This window comes from Rhyacophila brunnea, unplaced genomic scaffold (assembly GCF_057557595.1).
Source record: "Rhyacophila brunnea isolate RB1 unplaced genomic scaffold, BYU_Rbru_1.0 scaffold_55, whole genome shotgun sequence".
Taxonomy (NCBI): domain Eukaryota; kingdom Metazoa; phylum Arthropoda; class Insecta; order Trichoptera; family Rhyacophilidae; genus Rhyacophila; species Rhyacophila brunnea.
This window is the reverse complement of record NW_028233224.1, coordinates 1,426,241-1,449,795: the sequence shown is the minus strand read 5'-3', so window position 1 is coordinate 1,449,795 and position 23,555 is coordinate 1,426,241. Positions and strand designations below refer to the sequence as shown.

General features: G+C 26.1%; 1 protein-coding gene across 1 annotated transcript; it reads right to left on the bottom strand.

Moving 5' to 3' along the window:
- Nucleotides 1–4,760: 4,760 nt before the first annotated feature.
- Nucleotides 4,761–13,159, bottom strand: LOC147065805 (uncharacterized). Its single transcript, XM_085956242.1, has 6 exons — nucleotides 13,145–13,159; nucleotides 8,656–9,803; nucleotides 7,380–8,379; nucleotides 6,050–6,575; nucleotides 5,215–5,974; nucleotides 4,761–4,863 (listed from the first exon to the last, which is right to left on the bottom strand). Exons 1-6 carry the CDS (start codon nucleotides 13,157–13,159, stop codon nucleotides 4,761–4,763), a joined length of 3,552 nt encoding a protein of 1,183 aa, XP_085812368.1.
- Nucleotides 13,160–23,555: the final 10,396 nt, after the last annotated feature.

The following is a 23,555-nucleotide window of genomic DNA, read 5'->3' as shown; positions in this document are numbered from 1 at the left end:
AAAAAATTACTAGAACTTTTTTCATAATAAAAAAATATTTTCATAAAAAATTTCATTCGATTTTATTTTGACAGGAAGGGTATTTTTTTATTATCGATAGTATAAATTTTAATATTTCACGGAGAAAAAAAGGTAAATAAATTCAGATATATAAGGAAATTATTAATTAGAAAACTTAGAAAAAAAGGTTAACTGTTTTATTAAAATTAAAAAAGTAGAGGATAGAATTTTTTTATGCTTAATTTCTAAATAATAATGATTCACTGTCAAGAGATATTTTTTTATAGTTATAGATTCAATAGGTTCTTACGAAATTTGCTCGTATTGATTTTATGCGATTTCCAGCCGAAAATTTATGATTTTTAAATTAATGCGATTTGGGAAGTTTTTTCAAAAAAAAATTTATATGCTTGATTGGGTTGTAGTAAATGTATATTTATAATGTAGTTTTAATATTTATGTTTATAGGTTGTGTATTTAAAAACTAAACGTGATTTTTTTGTCAGAAAATTAAAACCAGATTTAGTTAATTTTATTGCAATATATTTATAATTAACGAAGCAAAACTAAATATTTATAATTTCAGAAATTTTATGTTATTGGATATGAATTTAATCAAAATATATGCATTTCAATATCATTTCTGCAGAGAATTCCCTTTAAATTTCTCTTTAAAGCTACTATTCGAGTGTGGACCACCTTTATTTTCAGAAATATTCATTATTCAAAATAAAGTTAGAAAGGGTTTTTAGTAGGTTAATTTAGACAAGCATTTTTTTAGAAGAGATCAATTTTTTGCACCTTTTGCGCATCTATTAAATATTATCAAATCAAAAAACTTGCCTGTAGGACTTACCTTAATACATATTGATACATAGGAATTATTTTTCTAAAAATATGATAATTTTTTTGTATTTTATATATTTATTGGTATTTTGAGAAAAGTAAAACGTTATAAACGCAAAAATAGCATTTATAAACGTAAAAATAACAAATTTATATTGAAATCGCCATATTCTGCAATAATATACTGTTTTTATAGCAAATATATTGAAATTTTATTATTCTTAATAAAAATGTGACGTTTTAAACTGCATAATATAACATTATATAGTTAAAAAATACCAACGGCAATTGAATTCAGGTTACTAAGGGTTATGCTGACTAAAAAGACACCCTATAAGTCGCTTGGATGTTATATGTAAAGATAAACGAATTCTTTTATTATAAAATAATTTAAAACTAGATATATTTATGAAAATCACTTGGCGAAAAGTTCAACACGACAATTTCTCCAGAAAAATAAAAATTGAATTACATTTGTGACACAAGATATTTTTTGTTGAATTTCGAATTAAGGAAGAATATACATACTATATAATTAATAAACTGTAAATCGATATTAGATAAACAGTTATAACTATGAATACGTAGTTTTAAAGGTATAGTTAAGCTTAGCTCTAAGAAATTTGAGCGCAAATATCAACAGAAGCTTAACTGTTGCAGCAGAATTTATAGTTTTGATTGAGACAAAACATTTTTTACAAATTTTCAGGATAGATTTACTCTTCAGAAAAATATGACAGAAGTCATGTATATCATGCATCGTTAAAATTTTATGAAGCTTAATATCCATAAATTATAGTATATATGATTGATATATGTGAAAGAAGAAAACCATTGATTATAAATACAAGCAAAAATCTTCCTATATATGTTTAAATTTTCTAAGAAGGTCTATTTTGTTATTTTAGTAAAAACAACATGAATAGCAAAAAATATATTTAATAGCCCATATAGCAAATATAAAACGAGCTTAATATATATTGGGTGAAGCCGGAAACAGTTTTTTTTTGGGTATTCATGTGGGTTATATCAGAACTTGATCTTTAAGATTTTTAAATCAAAAATATTTGATTTATTTCTACTCTAATATGATTTTTGAGTATTTTACAGCAGTTAGAAATTCAAAATCCGTAATTTCTATATATTTGCTGATATTTTCAATTATATAAGGTTTATTTATGTCATATTAATAAAAAGAATAACGTTAGAAATAAAAAAGAGGTTATTGCTGTCTGATTATATTATTGGATTATTTATTTTATATGTTTGAATTTAAAGTATTATAGATTGCATTTAATTGTAAAAGAATCAGGTTAATTTGCAAACATTTCAATATAGTTTAAAAACATTCATTAAATCTTTGGCATTGTAACAAGTATTTAGGAAAAAAACCGGATATGGCATCTATTCAATTATGAAAACTATTTTTATAGGTAAAATTTTATTATTATTAATGCATCATAAGCTTTGTGAACATGGTAATTTTATTGGTTTAATATGAAAAGTAATAGAAAATTAGAATAATTACGCTCAAATATGTTTTATTCATAGAATAATCAAACATTGTGTTCGTATTTTTATAGAAATTTTTTTTAAATAGACGATTTCCATCATTGGTCAAGGCAGTAGCTCCTAATAGTGGTAATAAATTTTCGATTTGAATCAAAACGTGAATAATAAAGATCAAATCTCACAATATGATAACCTTATTCCGATCTTCAAATATATTGTAGCAGCAGGAAAGATATTATTTTCGACCCGAAATTTCATAATCACAGCTTGCATTTTTTTCTATTATAAAGAAAGAAACCTTTTTGTCGTGAGTTCCACAATCGTAATGATTTTTGATCTTCTTTTCCTGTTCACCATCCTCATATTCATCATAAGAATTTAGACACAATAGTCTCTACCATCACACTTTTATACTTATTTTATGAATATTATTCAAAATTTAGGTTTATTTTCAATCATAATAATTGAAACAGAGAATAGGAACCACAGTATAGGATACAAGTATCAACTTATATATGTATTTGTGTCTAAATATCAAAAAAAAAAATATATTAGTTAAGAAGTTATATTTGACCCCTTTAAATACATGAATAGCAGCTAGTAAATATTTGAGATACTCATTAGACACGTTTTGTTGTTTTTTTCTGATATTTACGATCCAGGCTTATTTTTGATGCCACAATTATAATTTTAAAACCTACCAGTAGTGTTTTTATGATTTTTGAGTATAATCTTAAAAGATTTATTTTTAATTTGCAATGAAAAATCGGTTTAACATAAAAAAGACTTCCAAATTTGAAATATGGCGTGTAAGTTAGCCTGTTATAATCAAGTAATATTCATTTTTGTATCTTAACCTGATTAATTTGTGATGTAAAATCTTGCGGAGCTTTTTGCTATTTCCTTACTTATTTTTCGGGACTTTTTAGTGTAAAGGGTTTTCTCAGTCTTATCTTTTAATTTATGCCACAATTTGGTTTTAAACATGAGTGCGCCCAATTTATTTGCTTTTAGAGTCTAAATTTCTAGTATGAATTTTAGTTTTTGTTTCCAAACATAATTTGCTTGATTTCCGTGCGCTAGCGTAGGTATAGTTTCAGCTATCTTCACTGTCTTTTTAATATATCTCCAATTATTAAGACGTATTAATTCAAGGGTTTTAACAACCCAAAGTTTGTATAAATGCCTCGATCAGGTTATTAACTTCGATTTTTCGCGAATAATGAGTTCGTAAAATAATTTGAATTTTTAAATCGAGATATATAATTCGTTGATTAAAAAAATGTTTATATTATCATACCATACAATAAAAATCAATAATCACATTTATATAAAGAAATGTGTACATATCTATACTATACAGTATAAATTCACAATCAATTCATAATAATAAATGTTTACATTTCTGTCTATACTATACAATACAATAAATGATTAGAATGATTGAAGTTATTATTATAAATAATGTACAATATAAAACAGTAAACACTTATAACGGTTGAAGTTATTAACTAGAAATAGTGTATAACACAAATAAATGTCCCTTAGAAGGATAAAAGTTATTAACTAGAAATAGTGTATAACACAAATAAATGTCCCTTAGAACGATAAAAGTGATCAATTATAAATAATTTACAATACAAAAGAATAAACACTTATAACGATTGAAGTTATCAACTAAAATAGTGTATAACACGAATAAATGTCCCTTAGAACGATAAAAGTGATCAATTATAAATAATTTACAATACAAAAGAATAAACACTTATAACGATTGAAGTTATCAACTAGAAATAGTGTATAACACGAATAAATGTCCCTTAGAACGATAAAAGTGATCAATTATAAATAATTTACAATACAAAAGAATAAACACTTATAACGATTGAAGTTATCAACTAGAAATAGTGTATAACACGAATAAATGTCCCTTAGAACGATAAAAATGATCAATTATAAATAATTTACAATACAAAAGAATAAACATTCATAAAGATTAAACTTATCATACAGAAATAATGCACTATAAAAATCATATGCATTTATATAGATTAAAGTTATTTATTAGAAATAATGCACTATACAAATAAATGTCACTTATAACGATTAAACTTATCATACAGAAATAATGTACAATACAAAACAATAAACACTTATAACGATTAAAGTTATTATTATAAATAATGCACTATACAAATAAATGTCACTTATAACGATTAAACTTATCATACAGAAATAATGTACAATACAAAACAATAAACACTTATAACGATTAAAGTTATTATTATAAATAATGCACTATACAAATAAATGTCACTTATAACGATTAAACTTATCATATAGAAATAGTGTACAATACATAACAATAAATTGGATCATAAGTTTTAAAACAATTTAAACTTTTATTTTCTTGTATCCCCTTCGTCTTTTTTATCTTTTTCTTGTTTTTCTTCGCTTGGTGAAACACTTCTAGCTTGTGTTCTTGTTTGGGTGTCTCTGGAATATCTTGGAGAAGAAGGAGACATGGGATTATTTCTTCCAAAGAACCCGCCTCTAAACCTTATACCCGGAGACAATGGGTTACCATCCCCTGTATTTGAGCCTAGGGAAGAGGCAGATGTAAAGGAGGGTGAAGTTGGTGTATATTTTGGACTAACGCTGGTATAAGCTGGACTTGTTGGTGAATAAGATTGAAAGGAAGTTGGGGAATAATCAACAGAACTGTGGTTTCTAAAAGAACTACCGGGGATAAAACCAGGAGAAGAGATTTTCATGCTTTGGGTGTATGAAGGAGAGGAAATTTTAGAGTAAGATGGACTATTGCTAATGTTATATACTTTTCCAACTTTTGAGTACCCGGTAATTTCAGGACTCCATCCGCCAGATCCTTCAAATTCGTCGCTTAATGGAGTTCTTACATCAGGGGATCTCATGTCTGTGTATGAGTCATCGATATTTTTAGATTCGAAATCGAATATCTTGTCCACGCCGACTATCTTTATTGCATCTTTGAGCATAGTGGTATCGAGGTATAGTTCTGTCAGACCAGTTCCTACAGGTACGTTTTGGCCTAGAATTATACTTTCTGTTACCTCTTTACAGTAGCTTTTTTCGCCGATGACAGCAGCTTCCATGAGGATTTCTACAGTTTCTTCAAAACTACACCGCATTAAACTACTTTTCTCGCCTCGATTAACACCATGTCTTGTAATTCCGGTGAGAATCCCCCTTACGGTCATTACGTCAGCAAGAAGACTTAAATGTCGAATATTTACATAGCCTTCGTTTTCGATTACAGATCTTAGTTCTTTGAGTATAACGGCCCGAGCAGCTTCGATTCCTAGTACCTCGAATGTTTCGATGATGTTGTTGGAGTATAGTTGTGATGTGTCAATTATTGGGCATGCGAGTAGATCTCTGAGGTTAACTCCTTCAGTTTGAAGAATAAATTCATTTTTTTCTTCGACTAAGAACACCTTTTTTATATTTTTGTATCCTAATAAAGGAATGGTCATTATTTTGTTGAAAAGATCTATGTTTTCTTCTTCGGTTGTGAAATAACTTCTGATTCTAATTACAAGGTTTATATCGTTTTGATCGCTTGTGATTATAGATAGTTTACTGCTAATTATTTCCGCATCATTTGTTATGTTATCGATTGTATCGTTTTCGTTATTTGTTTGATTATTATGATTTTTTGGTGTTTGATCATCGTGTTTTTCTTTTATTTTCATAACTACCTGTTCGATAGTGATGTTTTTAGACACAACTCTATCCCTATCAAGTACAATTCTGATGACATTAAATCCGAGTCTCTGATCCCTTTCCTTTTCAACATCATCTGCCAACTCATAGTGTGTGCTTAAAAAATCGTTATCTTCTTCAATATCCGTCTGATCGTAGACAGGCTCGTATAAAATCTGGGAATAGTCAATGAGGTCTTCAATGCGTGTATACTCGATATTATTCTGGGCAACCTTTGCATCGTTCAATGATTTTCTGTACTCTTCATTGAGTAAAATTTTCATAGACGGCGTTTTAAGAGTTTTTGCAATATTTATAATTTCCTTAAGACGAGGTACTCCAAGAGTGACTGTTGATGCAACACCAGCAAAGTGAAATGTATTTAGGGTCATTTGAGTTGCAGGTTCACCAACACTTTGAGCAGCCAGTGTGCCTACCATTTCATTATGAACAGCAAGCGAGGCATGGAGTTTCTCTTTCGTTACATTAAAAATGTATTCGAGTTGATCTATATTTATTTTATTGTAAAGGATATTTACCATAGAAAGTGTATTTTGTATATATTTTAAAAATTGAGAATTGTTGCTATAATGAATTACTTTCTCAGCAATCCATTCTTCAAGTTTGTTTCGTTTGTTATATAGTTCTTTTGGGAGTATATTGCATAAGGTTGATGGATATTTTCTTTTAGCGTTCCAGAAAAGTCTACGCATGTTTACTGGCATGTAATAGGTGTCTATTTTTGATGCTTCCTTCAAGCTATGAAGCTCGTCCTTTAAAATATTTGTAAACTCCATACATGTTTTTTTTACATTTTCTGTAGCGTTATTGAGAAGAAAAACAATTGTGGCTTGAATTAAATCAAAATTTTCAAGATCAAAGCTTGATTTGTTGTATGGATCAGTGCTAACAACAGCTTCCATGTTTGTTACCTTCACTTTAGACTGATTAATATTAAATATATTATTTCCAATTTCGTAACTATTTGATGATTTGAGGCGGCTAGTATCATTTCCAAAGCTGTTCGATGATTGTGCTACTAAATTTTCTGAAGGGATATTCATATGGGCATCGCTACTTTCCTTTTGGTTGTTATCTGTTGATTTAATTTTATTATGTATTTTATCTGAAGGGATATTCATATGGGCATCGCTACTTTCTTTTTGGTTGTTATCTGTTGATTTAATTTTATTATGTATTTTATCTGAAGGGATATTCATATGGGCATCGCTACTTTCTTTTTGGTTGTTATCTGTTGATTTAATTTTATTATGTACTTTGAATTGATTTCTTATGATTTCCAAAAGCTCCTTTGGTATTTTTAATTCTGATATATTACATCTCTCAATACTTTCCCCTTTCAGGCTATCATCACCATAACAAAACTGTGTTAGGCTTCCACCACCGGATCTTACACTTCCATCAAATACAATTTTAAGATCCTCCATTGCCTTTACAAGTCTTCTTTGAATATAACCAGTCTCTGCTGTTTTTACAGCCGTATCAATAAGTCCTTCTCTTCCCCCCATCGCATGAAAATAAAATTCTTCTGGTGTTAGACCTGTAAGATATGAATTGCTTACAAACCCGCGTGACTGTGGACCATAGTCATCTTTCGTAAAATGTGGAAGTGTTCTGTTTCTAAACCCGAAAGGTATTCTCTTACCTTCAACGTTTTGTTGTCCTACACAAGCAGTCATTTGTGATATATTGATAAGGCTACCTTTACTACCCGCCATCACCATTTGTTTAACATTATTACAGTCTCGAAGCTCTTTTTGAGCACATGCACCACTGATATTACGGGCTTTATTAAGGGCAACGTTTATATGGGACTCAAATGTTTCTCTTAATGACATTCCGGGAAGTCTTGTAAGGCTAGTTGGATCCATAATTATGTTATTCACTTCTTGTCTGGCTGTAGCGATGCTTTCGATTATTTCCTTTTCTAAAATCTTTGATGCTATTGTATCTCCAATACCAATACTAAAGCAAGAAATTGTTGTAATATAATTATTAATTATTCTTTGAACAGTGTCAAAAAAGCGTCGGCATATTTCACCACCAAAATCATTAAATATGATATGAATTATTCCACCTTCACATGTTCCTACACTTTTTTTGTCGATTACTCCACTATGAAGATGACCGTCTACTATCAAGACTCTCTTATCATCAGCACTTGTAGTTCGAAAATTTATTGCGGGGAGTGACCAGGAAAATACTTGCTTCCCTGTATACAACGGGATGGGTCTTAATATTGTTGGCGGTGGTAGTGTTTCGGAATTGAAATAAATATAATTAGTTTCTTTATTTTCGTTTGGATTGTGGGTTCCTCTGCTATTTATACCTTTGGCACCGTAAATAGAATGTTCTAGATTTTCCTTTCTGGTAAAATCATCTGAAAAAAGGCTATAGTTTGCATAATCATTATGCAAATCTGCATTAATATCCACATAATTATTCATGGAATTGGGTCTGGAACTTTCCCCTTCTTTATAAGAAGTCGACGCATCAGATTTATCACTATAGATGTTTTTTTCTTTTATAAATTTACCTATATCAGCGGCATAAAACAACTGCATGGCTTCACGAAGTGTGAGAAAAACACCATCAAGCGTAAGTCTACGAACACCGACTAAAGTATCCTGCACAATACCCATCACAGGTCTATTACTCTGTGGACTAATTATTTGCTTTTCTACGCCAGCAAGCAAAGAAAGCTCAGTAACTGTCAATAATGATTGTGGTGCGTGTAGATTCATCTCATCCCCATCAAAATCTGCGTTATACGGGCTTGTGACAGAAAGATTCAGTCGAAAGGTTTTCTTGTCCATAACACGAACACGATGGGCCATCATACTCATTTTATGAAGACTTGGTTGACGATTAAAAAGAACTACATCACCATCCCTCAGATGCCTCTCAACAATAAAACCAGGTTCGAGCGTGATATCGCTACGATTGAACCTCAAATCAATTCTTTGCCCGTCTGTTCGCACAACATAATTCGCACCGGGATGACAATTAGGCCCCCTATTAATACACTCTTGCATTTCAACTACATTCAAACTATTCACACACTCGTTAAAGGTGTGGATCATCGCTATATTAACAGGAACCCCAACTTCATCTAAACTTATATTTGGATCTGGAGTTATAACTGTACGTGCACTAAAATCAACTCTCTTCCCCATTAGATTGTATCTAAGTCTGCCTTCCTTTCCTTTCAATCTCGCACTAAGACTCTTTAAAGGACGTCCACTCTTCTGTAAAGCCTGTGGTTGACCTGACATATCATTATCCATCAATGTAGCTACATGAAACTGAAGAAGCTGCTCATAGTCACGTAAAATATGAGCCGGCGCCCCCTCATTCTCATACTTTAGAAGATTATTATTCGCCTTGACTATATCTGCATACTTATGGGTTAGATCGTCCTCACCTCGAAGACCATCCATTTGTATAGAAGGTCTACACGAAGGAGGACTAACAAGAAGAGTTGTAATAATCATCCACTCAGGCCGAGACCACTTCTTATCAAAACCAAGAAGGCCTATATCATCATCATCAATCCTCTTCAAAATGTTATGGACTTTCTCTGCACTCAAAACAACCTTTCCATCACCATCTGTTCCCTTCATAAAAGCAAAAAGATTTAAACCTTCTTTTCGTATGACAGGTTGTTTATTTGTACACGCCTCGCACACAAAACGTGATTTGTTTTCAGCCCAAACTTTATTTAATAGATGTCTAAGAATAAAAGGAGACACTCTCTCTTTCTCTTTAGATTCATTTATATTTGTTGTGCTAGTATTAGCAGGCGAACCACAAGAATTAACAACATGATTAAACTGTGAAGAAGACTTATACTCATTATCTACACCTCTCGATAAACGCTGAGAACCATCATGATCGGTTACTTTCGTAACAGACTCTGGTCGTTTACTATCATCAGAAACTTTCTTATTCTTAATAGAAGAACAATAAAAACATATACTCTCAAGAACTTTTTTTATCTTAGTAATATAACCCACATGATAAACCGGCTTACAGAGCTCTATGTGCCCAAAATGTCCCTGGCACTCCATCGTGTTATGTCCACAAGTAGAACACAATAATGATGGATCAGTAATCCCCATTCGAGGATCTACTAAACCACTATCCTTTGGTACACCACCATCTAGAGTTTCTGGGTGAATTATCTGAAGAACACTATGGTGCTTAATAAGCGTGGGCGAATATATTCCAAACTGGACGGATTTGATTGTCGGGGCCGTGGATTGCGAATTCGACATTTGAGGGTAATGGTTGATTTTATTTTTATTGCAAATGAAACGAAAATATTTAATCGCTAAATTAAAAATGATAAAAAACTTTTAATTCAATTGTTTTAAAAAAATATTTAAACTATAAGTTTTAGAAGAGGCATAGAGAACATGAATATAAGAGGAATAAATAAATTAATTGAAAAAACAGAATTATTTTAGAAGAGGTATAGAAAAAGATGAATATAAGAGGAATAAATAAATTAATTGAAAAACAGAATTATTTTAGAAGAGGTATAGAAAAAGATGAATATAAGAGGAATAAATAAATTAATTGAAAAAACAGAATTATTTTAAAAAAAATATTTAAACTATGAGTTTTAGAAGAGGCATAGAGGACATGAATATAAGAGGAATAAATAAATTAATTGAAAAAACAGAATTGTTTTAGAAGAGGTATATAAAAAGATGAATATAAGAGGAATAAATAAATTAATTGAAAAATTATGATTATTTTAAAAAAAATATTTAAACTATAAGTTTTAGAAGAGGCATAGAGGACATGAATATAAGAGGAATAAATAAATTAATTGAAAAAACAGAATTATTTTAAAAAAAATATTTAAACTATGAGTTTTAGAAGAGGTATAGAAAAAGATGAATATGAGAGGAATAACTAAATTAATTGAAAAAACAGAATTATTTTTAAAAAAATATTTAAACTATGAGTTTTAGAAGAGGCATAGAGAACATGAATATAAGAGGAATAAATTAATTAATTGAAGACTTTCTAAATTATAATTGTTGCCAAATTATATATATTATTATTGATAAATTATAAAATAAAAAATCGAATAATACTATAATAAAAGTACGAAAAATTATAAAATAATAGTGTTGGTGATTACCCAAAACCATTATAAATGTTGGAATATTTGGTTTTGATTTCTGTTATTTAATGACTTACATCAAGTCGAGCTTTATTGGCTTAAAAATCGATACGTCCCAAATTTGGGGCAAAATTGCAAGAAACATTGGGTATTCTGTCTTTTTTTTATTGAGTATTACATTCATATTCACCTTTAAATACCAACAAATTCATAAAAATTTACAATCTTTTTTTTTGTCACATCTATGAGTTTAATATCAGCTTCAAACCTAATTATACTCTTAGTATGTATTTACTTCTTAATACCATTTAAAAGCGTTAAATAGAGCACCTTTTCATTTCGTGAAGGTATTACACTCTAAAACAATTACATATGTTCTTAGGATCTGGTTTTTTTATAGCTATAAAGCCGACAATGATTGACAAAAATATTTCACATGTTCTATAACAATTTGACTTTACAGTCATAAATAATACCCCTAGTATTTTTTAAGTTTTATTTAAGCATATAACAAAAATATGCTTTTTACATTATCCTCGCATTTTTTGCTACAAATTATATAAGGTCTTCAAAACATTTATCAAGCAATGTTAACATTTCATATGCTGCCAGATGTCAATAATACGTGTTGTGCCACCACTTTCTTTAGTAAACAAACATTTTGAGCATATAAATTAATATTATTCTTGATAAAAATATTTTTAACATTTCATTTAAAACCTAGATTTTACTATAAATCTAATATTTGTTAATTCTTAGCATTTTTTATACTAGAAAATAAAAAAAATTTGTATTTGTATGATATTTTACTCTCAGATCTCTTTTTAGTAAATTTCTAGCTTAAAATTAATTGATCACAACAAAATATTTGTAAAATATGAACTTGTTCGTTTTATTATAAGGTATTTTACGATTTATATATTATGTAGAGTAATTCTGAATAAAGTAGCAGCAAATCAAAATATAAATTTAATTTACCAGATAATTATTACTGTATGATAGTGAACATTATGGTTAACAGATAGTAGAAGCTTTATATAATTTCTAAAAATTGGAATTTTCGATAACAAAGTAAATTTTAAGCTCCAAATACATTTCAAAACCAAAATATTTAAGAAATATTAAAATCGTAAAAAATATTGAAATCATAAAAAATATAAGCATAAGACAAATCAGTTTTTTAATCAAGCTAGGGTACTTAAACAAAATTATACAGCACCATATATATAAAACTTTTAAGTTATTTATTTTCTTTAATGTATAGATATTCGTATGCATCTATTATAAAAAATGTATCAATATATGTAACATCATGATTCCTATGATTTTAGGTTTCACAAATAAACGCCACGTAATGTGATTTTATTAAGTCCCGTAAGATTCAAAAAAATTAACATTTTATGCTCGTTTATAATTTAAATTACAGAGAAAAGAAGAAGTTTTTATACATACATATATGTTTTATTTAATAAATAAGAAATAGTATGAAATATGGAAATATCACCTAATCTACATTCAATAAATCTATCTCATCAAAAATGCAATGTATTTTTATGGGGTTTCTTATTGTTATTTTTTGAATTTTTAATAAAAAAAATTTGACAATAAGTTTGATATTTTGGCTATTATAATACATCGCATCTTTAAAATTTAAAAATAAATATATGCTTGGAATGATTATTATATTTTCTATCTTTTTATTCATAAGATATATAAAATCATTTTGCGGGGGGGACTTAATTCAAATTAGAATATATTATTATTATTTTCATGTAAATTATCTTTATAAATATCAAAATCATAGAATTATGTATAAATGCTGCCTTATATCTTGTTAAAAATCATATTTTTATGTTTATTTAGGCAGAAGATTATATTTATTACCATGGGTCCCGGCATCTTAGCATGAATGACACAGAATCCTTTTTTTCATTCGGCGATCTTTCGCTTTAACGTCTAAATGGAAATTTAGATTTTTTAGCTGAAAGGTATTGCTGTCTTATATACAAACATATATTACTTAGAGCTAAAATTAAAATTATCATAAATATTGGCATTTGACTATTTATTTTTTGCATACGAAAAGTACTTCTTTAATATTATACTGTATGATTTTATGTCCCATCATCTTCTCATTTTTTAATGCATTTTATATATGTTTAAGTTTAGAAAAATGGCCGTGGAGTTGACTTTCTTATTGCCAATTCTGAATGTAAAAATTCTCGAAACAACAAAAATTTTTAATTTATCCGTAATTTAATAATAATATTTCAACGCTTCTTCAATCTAAATTTATAAACTTTATCTAGCAGATCGATCCTATTATTACAAAGAAAAAAGGCATAAATCGTATTTTCTACTATTCTCGTATATCAAGTTTTAAAAATGACTTTATTTTATAATAAATAATGGTCTTTAAACAATACTTCATCTATTATTTTGGCATAAATTACTATTTGGAACATAACGAGCTCTGGAAATGAATTTTTTAGGTTTTGTAAATTTAAATTTACCACCAGAAAAAAATATATTGATCTATTTATCATCAAACAAGATGAGATATATATAAAATTATATGTTGGGTTGAAAAGATAATAAACACATTTACAGTGAAAAATATATTTTATTATATAATTCAATTAGAACGGTTGTTTTAAAAGCTTTTGAGAAAAATACAAAGAAATTTAGTATGGGTGATATAATTTTAAATAATTCACCCAGAAATCATAGAAAATCAGTTAAAAACAGTAAAATTGCAAATTCAACGCAAAAATACAAACATAATTCAATTTAAAATTTCATATTACTCTTTTTATAAAAACAAAAAAAAATCATACATAACTTTGATTTCTTCACTGAGTATATATTAATGTAAAATAGACATTGAAATAGTTTTTATTGATCTTAATATTTGATTATTGAGCAATAGGATAAGTTGTGTGTACATAACATATTAATACTTGAAACTAGATAATAAAGATAATTCTTTGTATATTTTGTATTATTTTGCAGACACAATCTTATAATTTTAATGAAAAAAAACATCAAATACATAAGATTTATATAGGTACGATGTTTTGACTATCTTGACGAATTCACTTAAATTTACACTTAATATACAATATCTGATATTTTAATTCTTACAATACCCATAATTTTATTATTTTTTTGTAAATCTTACTGTTTTTTTTACTATATAGTTCGTGTTCTAATAAGTAACATATATATAAGCTTATACGATAATCAATACTACATTTTAAAAAGATAGCGATGACATTCTTTATTATTATTTTGATTTGTCACATTCATATATCTTAACAGCACTAAATAGAGCTGGATTTATAGATAAATCTCTTTTTATTAAAATTTAAATATAAGAATGCAAACAAATGCTAGAATTTATGTACTAAAAGTAAAACTAACGCAATTATAACATATTTTTCAATTTTTTTTGTGAGTTTATTTGGAACATATGTATTTCTCAACAAGAATTTTAGTAATAGGCATAACTTTAGAAGATAATAAAACTAAACTAGATAAATATATATTTTTTTAATATGTTTTTTTTTGATTTCTCGCATTAAAAAAATAGAACTGGAAAGTAAAAATATGTTCGAAAGAAACTAACTCAAAATTTTATTTTATAGAACAGACTGTAGTTGATATTTCTTAGAATTATATTGAATAGATCTTGACTATTTCGGTTTTCGGATATGAAAAAAACAATTTCATTGCATAAAAATTTAAATTACATGATTTTTATGCTATATGCGCCACAAGAAACTCAATAAAATATTAACCATGAAATATTACTTTTTTAAATTTGCTTATAAAGATTCTATAGTAGATTATCTAAATAATATTCAAAATCACAACAATATCATACCGAAGGCCTCATAGTTCCGAATATGTATAAATTTCTGGTTTTTTTATACCAAAATTAATTTGTTACACATAATATAAATGTTTATAAATACATTTGATTTTCTCTATAAAAATGATTATATTGGAAATATGATATTTTTGCTGTAATTTATACTTATTACTGCCAGTTTGTTCTTGGAGTCATTGGCATTTTAAATTATTTTAAGATGTATCAAAAAGCACATCTTATTTTATACGAAAGCTACACCGTCAACGATGTTTCTATACCCGCTTTGTAATTTGCGTATGAAATCAATAGTTTAAATCATCCTAAAAATCTTATATATCAATGAATGCGATTCTTATTTTATATTCTTCATGACATAAATTGTTTATACAGCATAAATCCATATATTATGTAATGATGAATCTAATACATAAGTTAAACGATAAATACAAGTTGTTTCTATATAATATTGACGGGTATATATTTTAATATTTTATTGATGCAAATATAATAAATTTTACATTTCTATAGAATCTGGGCTGGCGTAGTTGAGTGGTTTACAAGTCGACCCCTATGGGAAGTTGCGGGTTCCACTTCCACTCACCCCACTAATTTCCAAACGAATTTACTCTAAAGAAAAATACCCAAGGAGGCGGCCAGTGATGAACAAAAGATATTCCAAAAAGCATTGACAAACCATGAGAAATAGGAGGTTGCTGTGTAAGCCGTTGAACTGTGCCTCCAGTATGAAAAAAGATTTCACAACTTTCAGCAGAATATAGGCAAGTGTGAATTGTGGTTTTGGCTTGTATACCTTAGCGATGAACAGTAGACAGAATCAAATTCCTCCCACATAATGACAGCCGCCTATATAAAAAGGCCCAATCCACATTGAATACGGGCGACAAGAAGTGCTTGGGGAGGGGTCCCACAGAGAGACGCAACAGTTAAGAAATGGTTCCTATTAGTATAAAGCGATCTTTCTAGTAGTAATAGAAGTAAAACATAAATAAAGACAATTCGATCAAAATTTTAATTTTTTCTAAAGAATCATATATAAAGATTTAAGGGAAAGTTTTTAAAAATAATTTAATATCAACTATACATCTGAAATTTATGCAAGAATAAAAGATAAGAAATTCATAAATATAGAAGTTGTTTCGACACATGCTTAAATCCAACTCTGCTTATAAAATCATCGACAAAGTCATAGGCCCAATAAAATCAAAAATTATTTTAAAAACAATACTTTAAAATGCATCAACAATGTTTATTTAATTTTTCTATAACCTTAAATAAAAAACTGGTGATATTATTCTGAATTTAATAGTGATTCTATAAAACTGTTTAATAAAGTTATCTAGATTATAAGTATATCGCGTAAAAAATAGAAATATTGGCAATTATTTTTTATTTTAAATAAAAACTTAATTTTATTGCAGCTTTGGTACATTTTTTTGTGTGCGCTGTCTCTTTATTTATTTTTTAGACTGACTATTCTTTACAGAAGAATATTTTTAATCTTCTATACTTGTTGTCATGTTATGTTATTAAAAATGTATACAACCAATATTTTTTTAGCTGTATCTACAATTTTTTAAGGTAAAAGATAAAATGACACAGATTCAATACGAATATTTCGAAAAAAAAGAAAAACATATTCATAAATCAAAAGAAATAAATAAAAAAATAAAAAGCAATTATAAAAAAACTAAAACACTGCGTTTAAAGAATCATAGCTTGATATTGTATATCTTTAATATCAATTTACAGATATATATAAAAAAAACAGAAAAATAGATCATAAAGTTTTTCTTTAAAATGTTTTTTCCAATGGTAAAAAGAGATTTACAGTTTGATATAATGAACTTTGGTTTGATTTTTTATTTCTAATTTTTACTAAATACACAATTTTTTTTGAAATTATAAAAACAATCGTTTTTTATCTGTAATAGGCAACAAAAAAGTTTCTTACTGTATTTCTTTCCGTAATAAAACAATCTTACTAGCTTATAATGCTTAATAACCGTATTTATAAAAAAAATATTTCATAACAATATATTTTTTATTAGAAAAATAATCACCAGAACTTAGTGATAAAAACTTGATAATATTTGAAGAACTTGTAAATCATGGCGAAAAATTATTTATAAATGAATAAATTGTAATTTTATCTTACTGAATTACATAATTTAGTACTACCATAGCCTATAATTATAATATAAAGACTATCATTAATAAGGAATTATCAATTCGACTTGGTAAATTCTATAACCCATTATAATTGCAATAAAATTTGATATTATTTGTAATTTTAAAAGAAAAAATATTTTTTTACAAATTATTAGAAATTTTCATACTGAAGCTCATTATAACTCAAAAAAAAATCCAGATACAAAAAGACAAAATGCGGAAATCTTACAAAACTTGATAATTCACAAAGATGATAGAAAATCTGAAAAGACAGAAAAAAATTAATCAAAACAATATCTAGCTGTAGAATAGATACAATAACTTTTCTTGATATAAAACATAATATTTGTTTAAATTTCTATATACTTTAGTATCGAAAAAAATATAACCTGATACTTATATATCGTAATACAAGAACCTAAATATATGTGGTATAAATATATACTCACATATATACATCTAATTTTTATGAATATTATTTTAACGATTGAACTGTTGAAAATCTGATTTGTTAAGATTTTGTGCACAGATGTATCTTAAGATTTATATAATTTAAATTTCACATTTTAATTTGTAGGAATATAAAAGAAAAAAATTAGACAATTGATAGTAATAAGTATTTAATGTTTATGTTAATTTTTTTTAGATACCTAAATTTTTCTTTTAATATCATTAAACAGCTTTATTTTGTTAATCTTTAAAAATTTTAGAAAAAAATTTATAATTTCTCTAAAAAATCCTTTAATATTTAAAAAAAATATAAAATTGAAAGCTTAAAGCAATAAAATACATCTATCATATTGATATGATGCTTATATACATAAAAATAAATTGTTTAATAAATTTTCAATTTCTGAAATTTACTAAATTACATTTATAAAGTGTATGTTTTGGTACTGAAAAAATATGATTTTCATCATAGATAACTTTATATCCTTACCTATAATCCAAATAAAATATAGTTTTGGTGCTCTAATACAAAAAAGTGTTCTTTTAGCCATATATTTTTATTGGTTTTTATCATGCGATTGTCTTAAATGAAACCAGGATCGTGTAATATAAGTGTGCAGTTTATATAATAATTAAAAATAATATACACAATATTTATGACTTAAATTAACAAGAATTAAATAATCTGGTAAATCTGATAGTTGGCGGGCATGCGCTAAAAAATAGATAAAAAGATTAATATAATAATTTAACGTAATAAAAATTTTTTAAGATATACCAACAGACTTGGTTTTTTAGATTTTTATTATCAATACAAAGTTTTAGGCCATTTTTCTTTTTATTTAACACACGTCATCTTTGAATAGATAGTATAGGTGTTTGCAAGACGTAAACATGCGAACAAGTTAATTTTTTTTTATTCGAGTAAGGCTGTATTTTAAAGCCGTCATCTTAAAATGAAATCCTTCAAAAGAGAGAAATTTCACATGCTTATTTTTATCATCAATTTATTAAAATTATTAGAGCTACCTTTATGATTTTTTAAAAGTAAATTTTAATGTGAGCAGATATAATATGTTATATTAAATATATGAAAATTATTTGTTTTCGATTTAGTGAAACCGGCGTTTAACTTTATTAGTTTTATAATTAAATAATTGATGTATTATATTCATTAAATTATATCTGTATTATTTAAAGTAATTTTGATCACTATGCTGTAAAGGATGCAATTTTTTTACATCTTTATCTCATAGAAATAGATTTTTTTTAATTTAAGGCTACAGTTTTCAAATCGCAAGGGAAAAAAATTTTACAGTACAAAATAACTACTCTTTTAATAACTTTTCTTGTCTTTTAAAGTTAAAATATATTTTGAGTTCGAATAGATGTATAGAGCTAAAATTAAATATGATTTTAGACATTTCTCAGAACTTTTTCAGATCAGGAAGAATGTGAATTACATCCTGAAAAAGTTAATTTATATAAACAGAAACATACCGTGCAATAATAGAAAAAAAATATATTTATTAGAAATTCTTATGTTTACCCTAGATGTATATGAATATATTAAAAAGATATTATTTTTTTGCTACATATAATATATTATTTTTGTATTTTCGATTTTATAATTTTTTTCATCATAAATTGTGGAAAGTTCGATTTTTATTTTCGAAAAAAAAAATTATTGGCTTACATATCATGAAAATTTTTACAAAGCTATGTAAGATGCATAAAATTTTTTTTTTTACTTTCAAGCGTTTAATATTTGTTTATCCTTTCGATTAATATTTGCTCTTTTCTTTGATAAGAAAAAAACTATTTTTTGCGAAATTATGCCTTTTATTAGCATTATGTAATATTTTTTCAATATATAAAATAACCATTAGCCAAAAGAAAAACCCATATGACGATAATCATTAGAAATCTGCAGTCTAGTTTAAGTATATAGCCTTCGATGTATAAATACCATAAAAAACATATGAAAATCCTTTTTTTATCAAATATGAGCTCAAGAATATTATGCAAAAATATAAAAAAGATATGACAAAATGTATGAAAGCTTCAAAATTTGTTTTCTATAGATTCAGAAGGCTAAAATGAAAAGGTTTTGTAAAATTCTGTATCTTTACGACTAATATCTATCAAAAGTTTTTTAAAAAAAATCTTTTTTTAGTTTAGTGCGTTACAATGTTTTTAACATAAATTAAATTTCAATTGGAATCAATTCTGGACGAAAATGTAATGAAATCGGACAAATTTCTTTAATGGAAAAATAAATCTTAGTCTAAAATTCTGACCATCAACTTTACAATTATTTATAATAGGAACTTTTTTTCTTAAATAATCCGAAAAATCTAAAAAACTAAATTTACGTGTGCGTTTGTGATGTTAGAATTTCATTCTGCATATCATATTATTTCAGAGATAATTTGTCGATAGTTACTATATTTTTTATACGCTATACATAGCCCCATTTTAGATTAAAATTTAAATTTTTTTTTATTATCGGTTGAAGCTTTTCATTCCTTATTTTTTCTTGATTTTTTTATATGAAGAATATGACAATGTCGTTATAAAAACTTATGTAATAATCTTTTTTCAGTTATAAATTCTAAAAGTGTGTATCAAAAATAAAAAATTGGGTATCTTGCGGTATGAATTCTAATTTTTTGCAAAGAAAAATCTTTATAAAATAAATATTTTGCTTATTTTCTATGTTTATGGCCAAAAATTAAACAAATCAAAGATATCTCTTTTATCTCAATAACATAAATTGCTACTATGATGCTTTCTTAGAATCTAAATATTAAAATTATAAAAATCTAATATATAAAAACTGTTGCTGAATTATATCTTAAATAAGAAATAAAATTTTAATGATAATATATAATCATCTTTATTGATTATCCGAATAAAAATATTTATTTGAACAACACTTTTTTCAGCGGCTATATTTCTAAGTGTGTAAAATAAACTAAAAGATGATATGTTCTGCCATTCATCAACATATCTAAATGTTTTATACATATTTTACTCAAAATACATTGCTGATGAAACTATTTTTTAAATATAATTTATTTGTACTTTTTTATATTTTAGAAAAGTATTTAATTATATAAAAATAAGAAACTAAGAAAAGAAACATAGATGTTCGGTAAATTTTCATTTAGAAAAAAAATCAAATTATACTAAAGTTTTTTAATATAATTTGCTCTATAGGAAGAGTCTATCTTCATTTCTCCAATCAACTGTATGAATATTTCAACTTTTATTTGCATTTAACATCTTTTTAATATTTTTATGGTGTTAACTTAGCTACTTAACTTTATTAGTTTATAGAATAAAATCAGCATCAAAAATTGATATAATATCACGTTATTTTGTTTTAGTAAAACCGACACTTGCATCTTTTGGTTATTTATTTTTTGGTTTTAAAATTTTCTCGAGATATATCTTTTGTGCAATATGCCACAACTATGACCCGTTCCGTTTTATACAAGAAAGCCTATAGCTATATTTTTTTTGCCATTTTTCAACGTTTTATTTCCCTTGAATATTCTATGCAAAAACTTAACAATAAATTGATAAATACCCATTTACGAAATAATAAAATCCCCAATATATAGCCATATAATTTTTTTTTGATTAAGTCATATATAAAAACAATTTTTCCAATAAAATATATTTTTGATTGCTTAATTGCATTGAATAAATTTGATCGCATACATTTAGGCTAATTTGTAAAAGTAGATCCTTAAAAATAAACCAATAAGGATATAAAAAATGAACTTATATGTAATAAAAAAACATGAATAGTTGATTAGCTATTCAAAGAAAAAAACACAATGTGTAATCACACAAAATAATCAAACTGCAAGAACAAAAAAAAACTTACAGCGTTTTTAGTAGGTTATACGTTACAACTGAAAAAAAAATTGAACTATTAAATTTAAATATACCTGATTTATAAATCATAGAAATAAGAATAGATTTTGCAAGGTTTCTGTAATGAATTAGAAGGTTAAATTTTATTTCATCGTTTTAATAGATCAATTGTAAAAATTTTTTTTTTGTTGTTTATGTTTTTATCTTCATCAGATATAAGCAAATCTTCATGTGAAATTATTAAAACATAAATTTTTAGTTTGTATAATAAAAAATCCAATGAATCGATCAAAGAGTAGAGATATAGCTTCGTATGTTAGTGGATGTTATGTGCCTTTTTATAATTTTTTTGCTTTATAGAATCCAAAATAAAACAATCGAAGTTTGTAATATCAAAGGGCTATAAAAAACTGAAATTCGGAGCAGTAAATTTATAGTTAGACTCAAGACAATATTTCATTATCATCCCGATAACGACCTTGATTAGATATTATATCTTTTTCACATGTAAGGATCGTATCTTTTGATATGGATACTTATAATTGTAAACATTTAAATATTTAAGATTATATCGGACAAAAATTGGTAGATAATATACATGAAAAATCAAATTTAATCGCCTTTTAATATATTCTCTCATATATATGCTAGAACAATGTAAAAAGATTTACACAATATTTATAGTTTTATAGAGAAAACTCTAAGGCTCTGTTAAATATTTCATGTTATTCGTCTTAAGACAAAAAAACTTTATTATAATAAATAATGTTTTTGCTATTTATTATAGCTAAATATATGTTAATAGATAGATGGTAATAGTTTAAATATTAGAAATTTATACTGATTTTATAGGTTTAATTATTAAAACGAGAAACATAAAAAACATCAAAATCTGACTTCAAACGAATAAAAATGCGTTTTTAAAAAAATTAAATATACATCACATACTTTCTAATACGCATACATTAAAGGATTCGACTTGCAAAGAATGACATAATCTATATTAGAATCAGTTAGTATACCTTTATATTGTCTGAATATACATTCAAAGATAAAAATGAAATCAACGTCCAGTTACAGTCGTTTTTGCTTATAAATTAATTTCTATAATTAATTTTAAAAAATTAAATTTAAAGTTTTCTTTGGATATACTATGTGCATTTTATAGCTTGCTTATGTCTCTATATTACTTTTTAATATGCATCAGGCTAGTAAGGGACTTATAAGATATAAATAATGATGTTAAATATAAATATCTTGTGATTTTACAGTAAATGTTATATGGTTTAAATATATTATCGGTTTTTTTAACTGTTAATTTTACTTCTAATTTAGTTTATAAAAGATACAGATCTTTTTGAAAACTATAAAAACACAAAAAAAAGCAATAGATGCAAAAAGGGTTCTTATTTCGTGTATAAGTACATATAAATAGCTAAAAATACATTAAATTATTATGAACCCCCATATAAATATCCGAAAATCAAAGGATCTAATAATTTATCATAATGGACAGTCCGAAAATATACTTTATTTATGTTTAGAAAAATAGAAAAAATGTCTTATATTAAGTTACAATTTTTATTTAGCTGCAAGATAATCACAAAAAAATCTGTAAAGAATGTTAATATAAAGTTTACGGAAATCAAATGTTTACGAAATTATATTTAAAATATATATAACAGTATTTTAAAGTATATTGTATACATTGAATAATTTTTTTATTTAAGATATCAACAAGCGAAAATATGTAAATTCTTTTCACTTATATAAAATCTTGATATACATAAAGACCCGCTAACCGAACTTTTTTTGCAGTATAAACGATGAAATGGTAATTAAAGGAAAAAAACAAAACTTATATTGTATTATATATATTTAATCTGGGTTTGA

Excerpts from the sequence above, each read along its gene's own strand:
- LOC147065805 (XM_085956242.1), bottom strand. Across the intron at positions 6,576-7,379 it reads TCATAAGAAATCAATTCAAA|AAACTCCATGCCTCGCTTGC; the intron begins GTACATAATAAA and ends GTAACGAAAGAG. Across the intron at positions 4,864-5,214 it reads TGGAGTCCTGAAATTACCGG|ATATTCCAGAGACACCCAAA; the intron begins GTACTCAAAAGT and ends TTCTTCTCCAAG.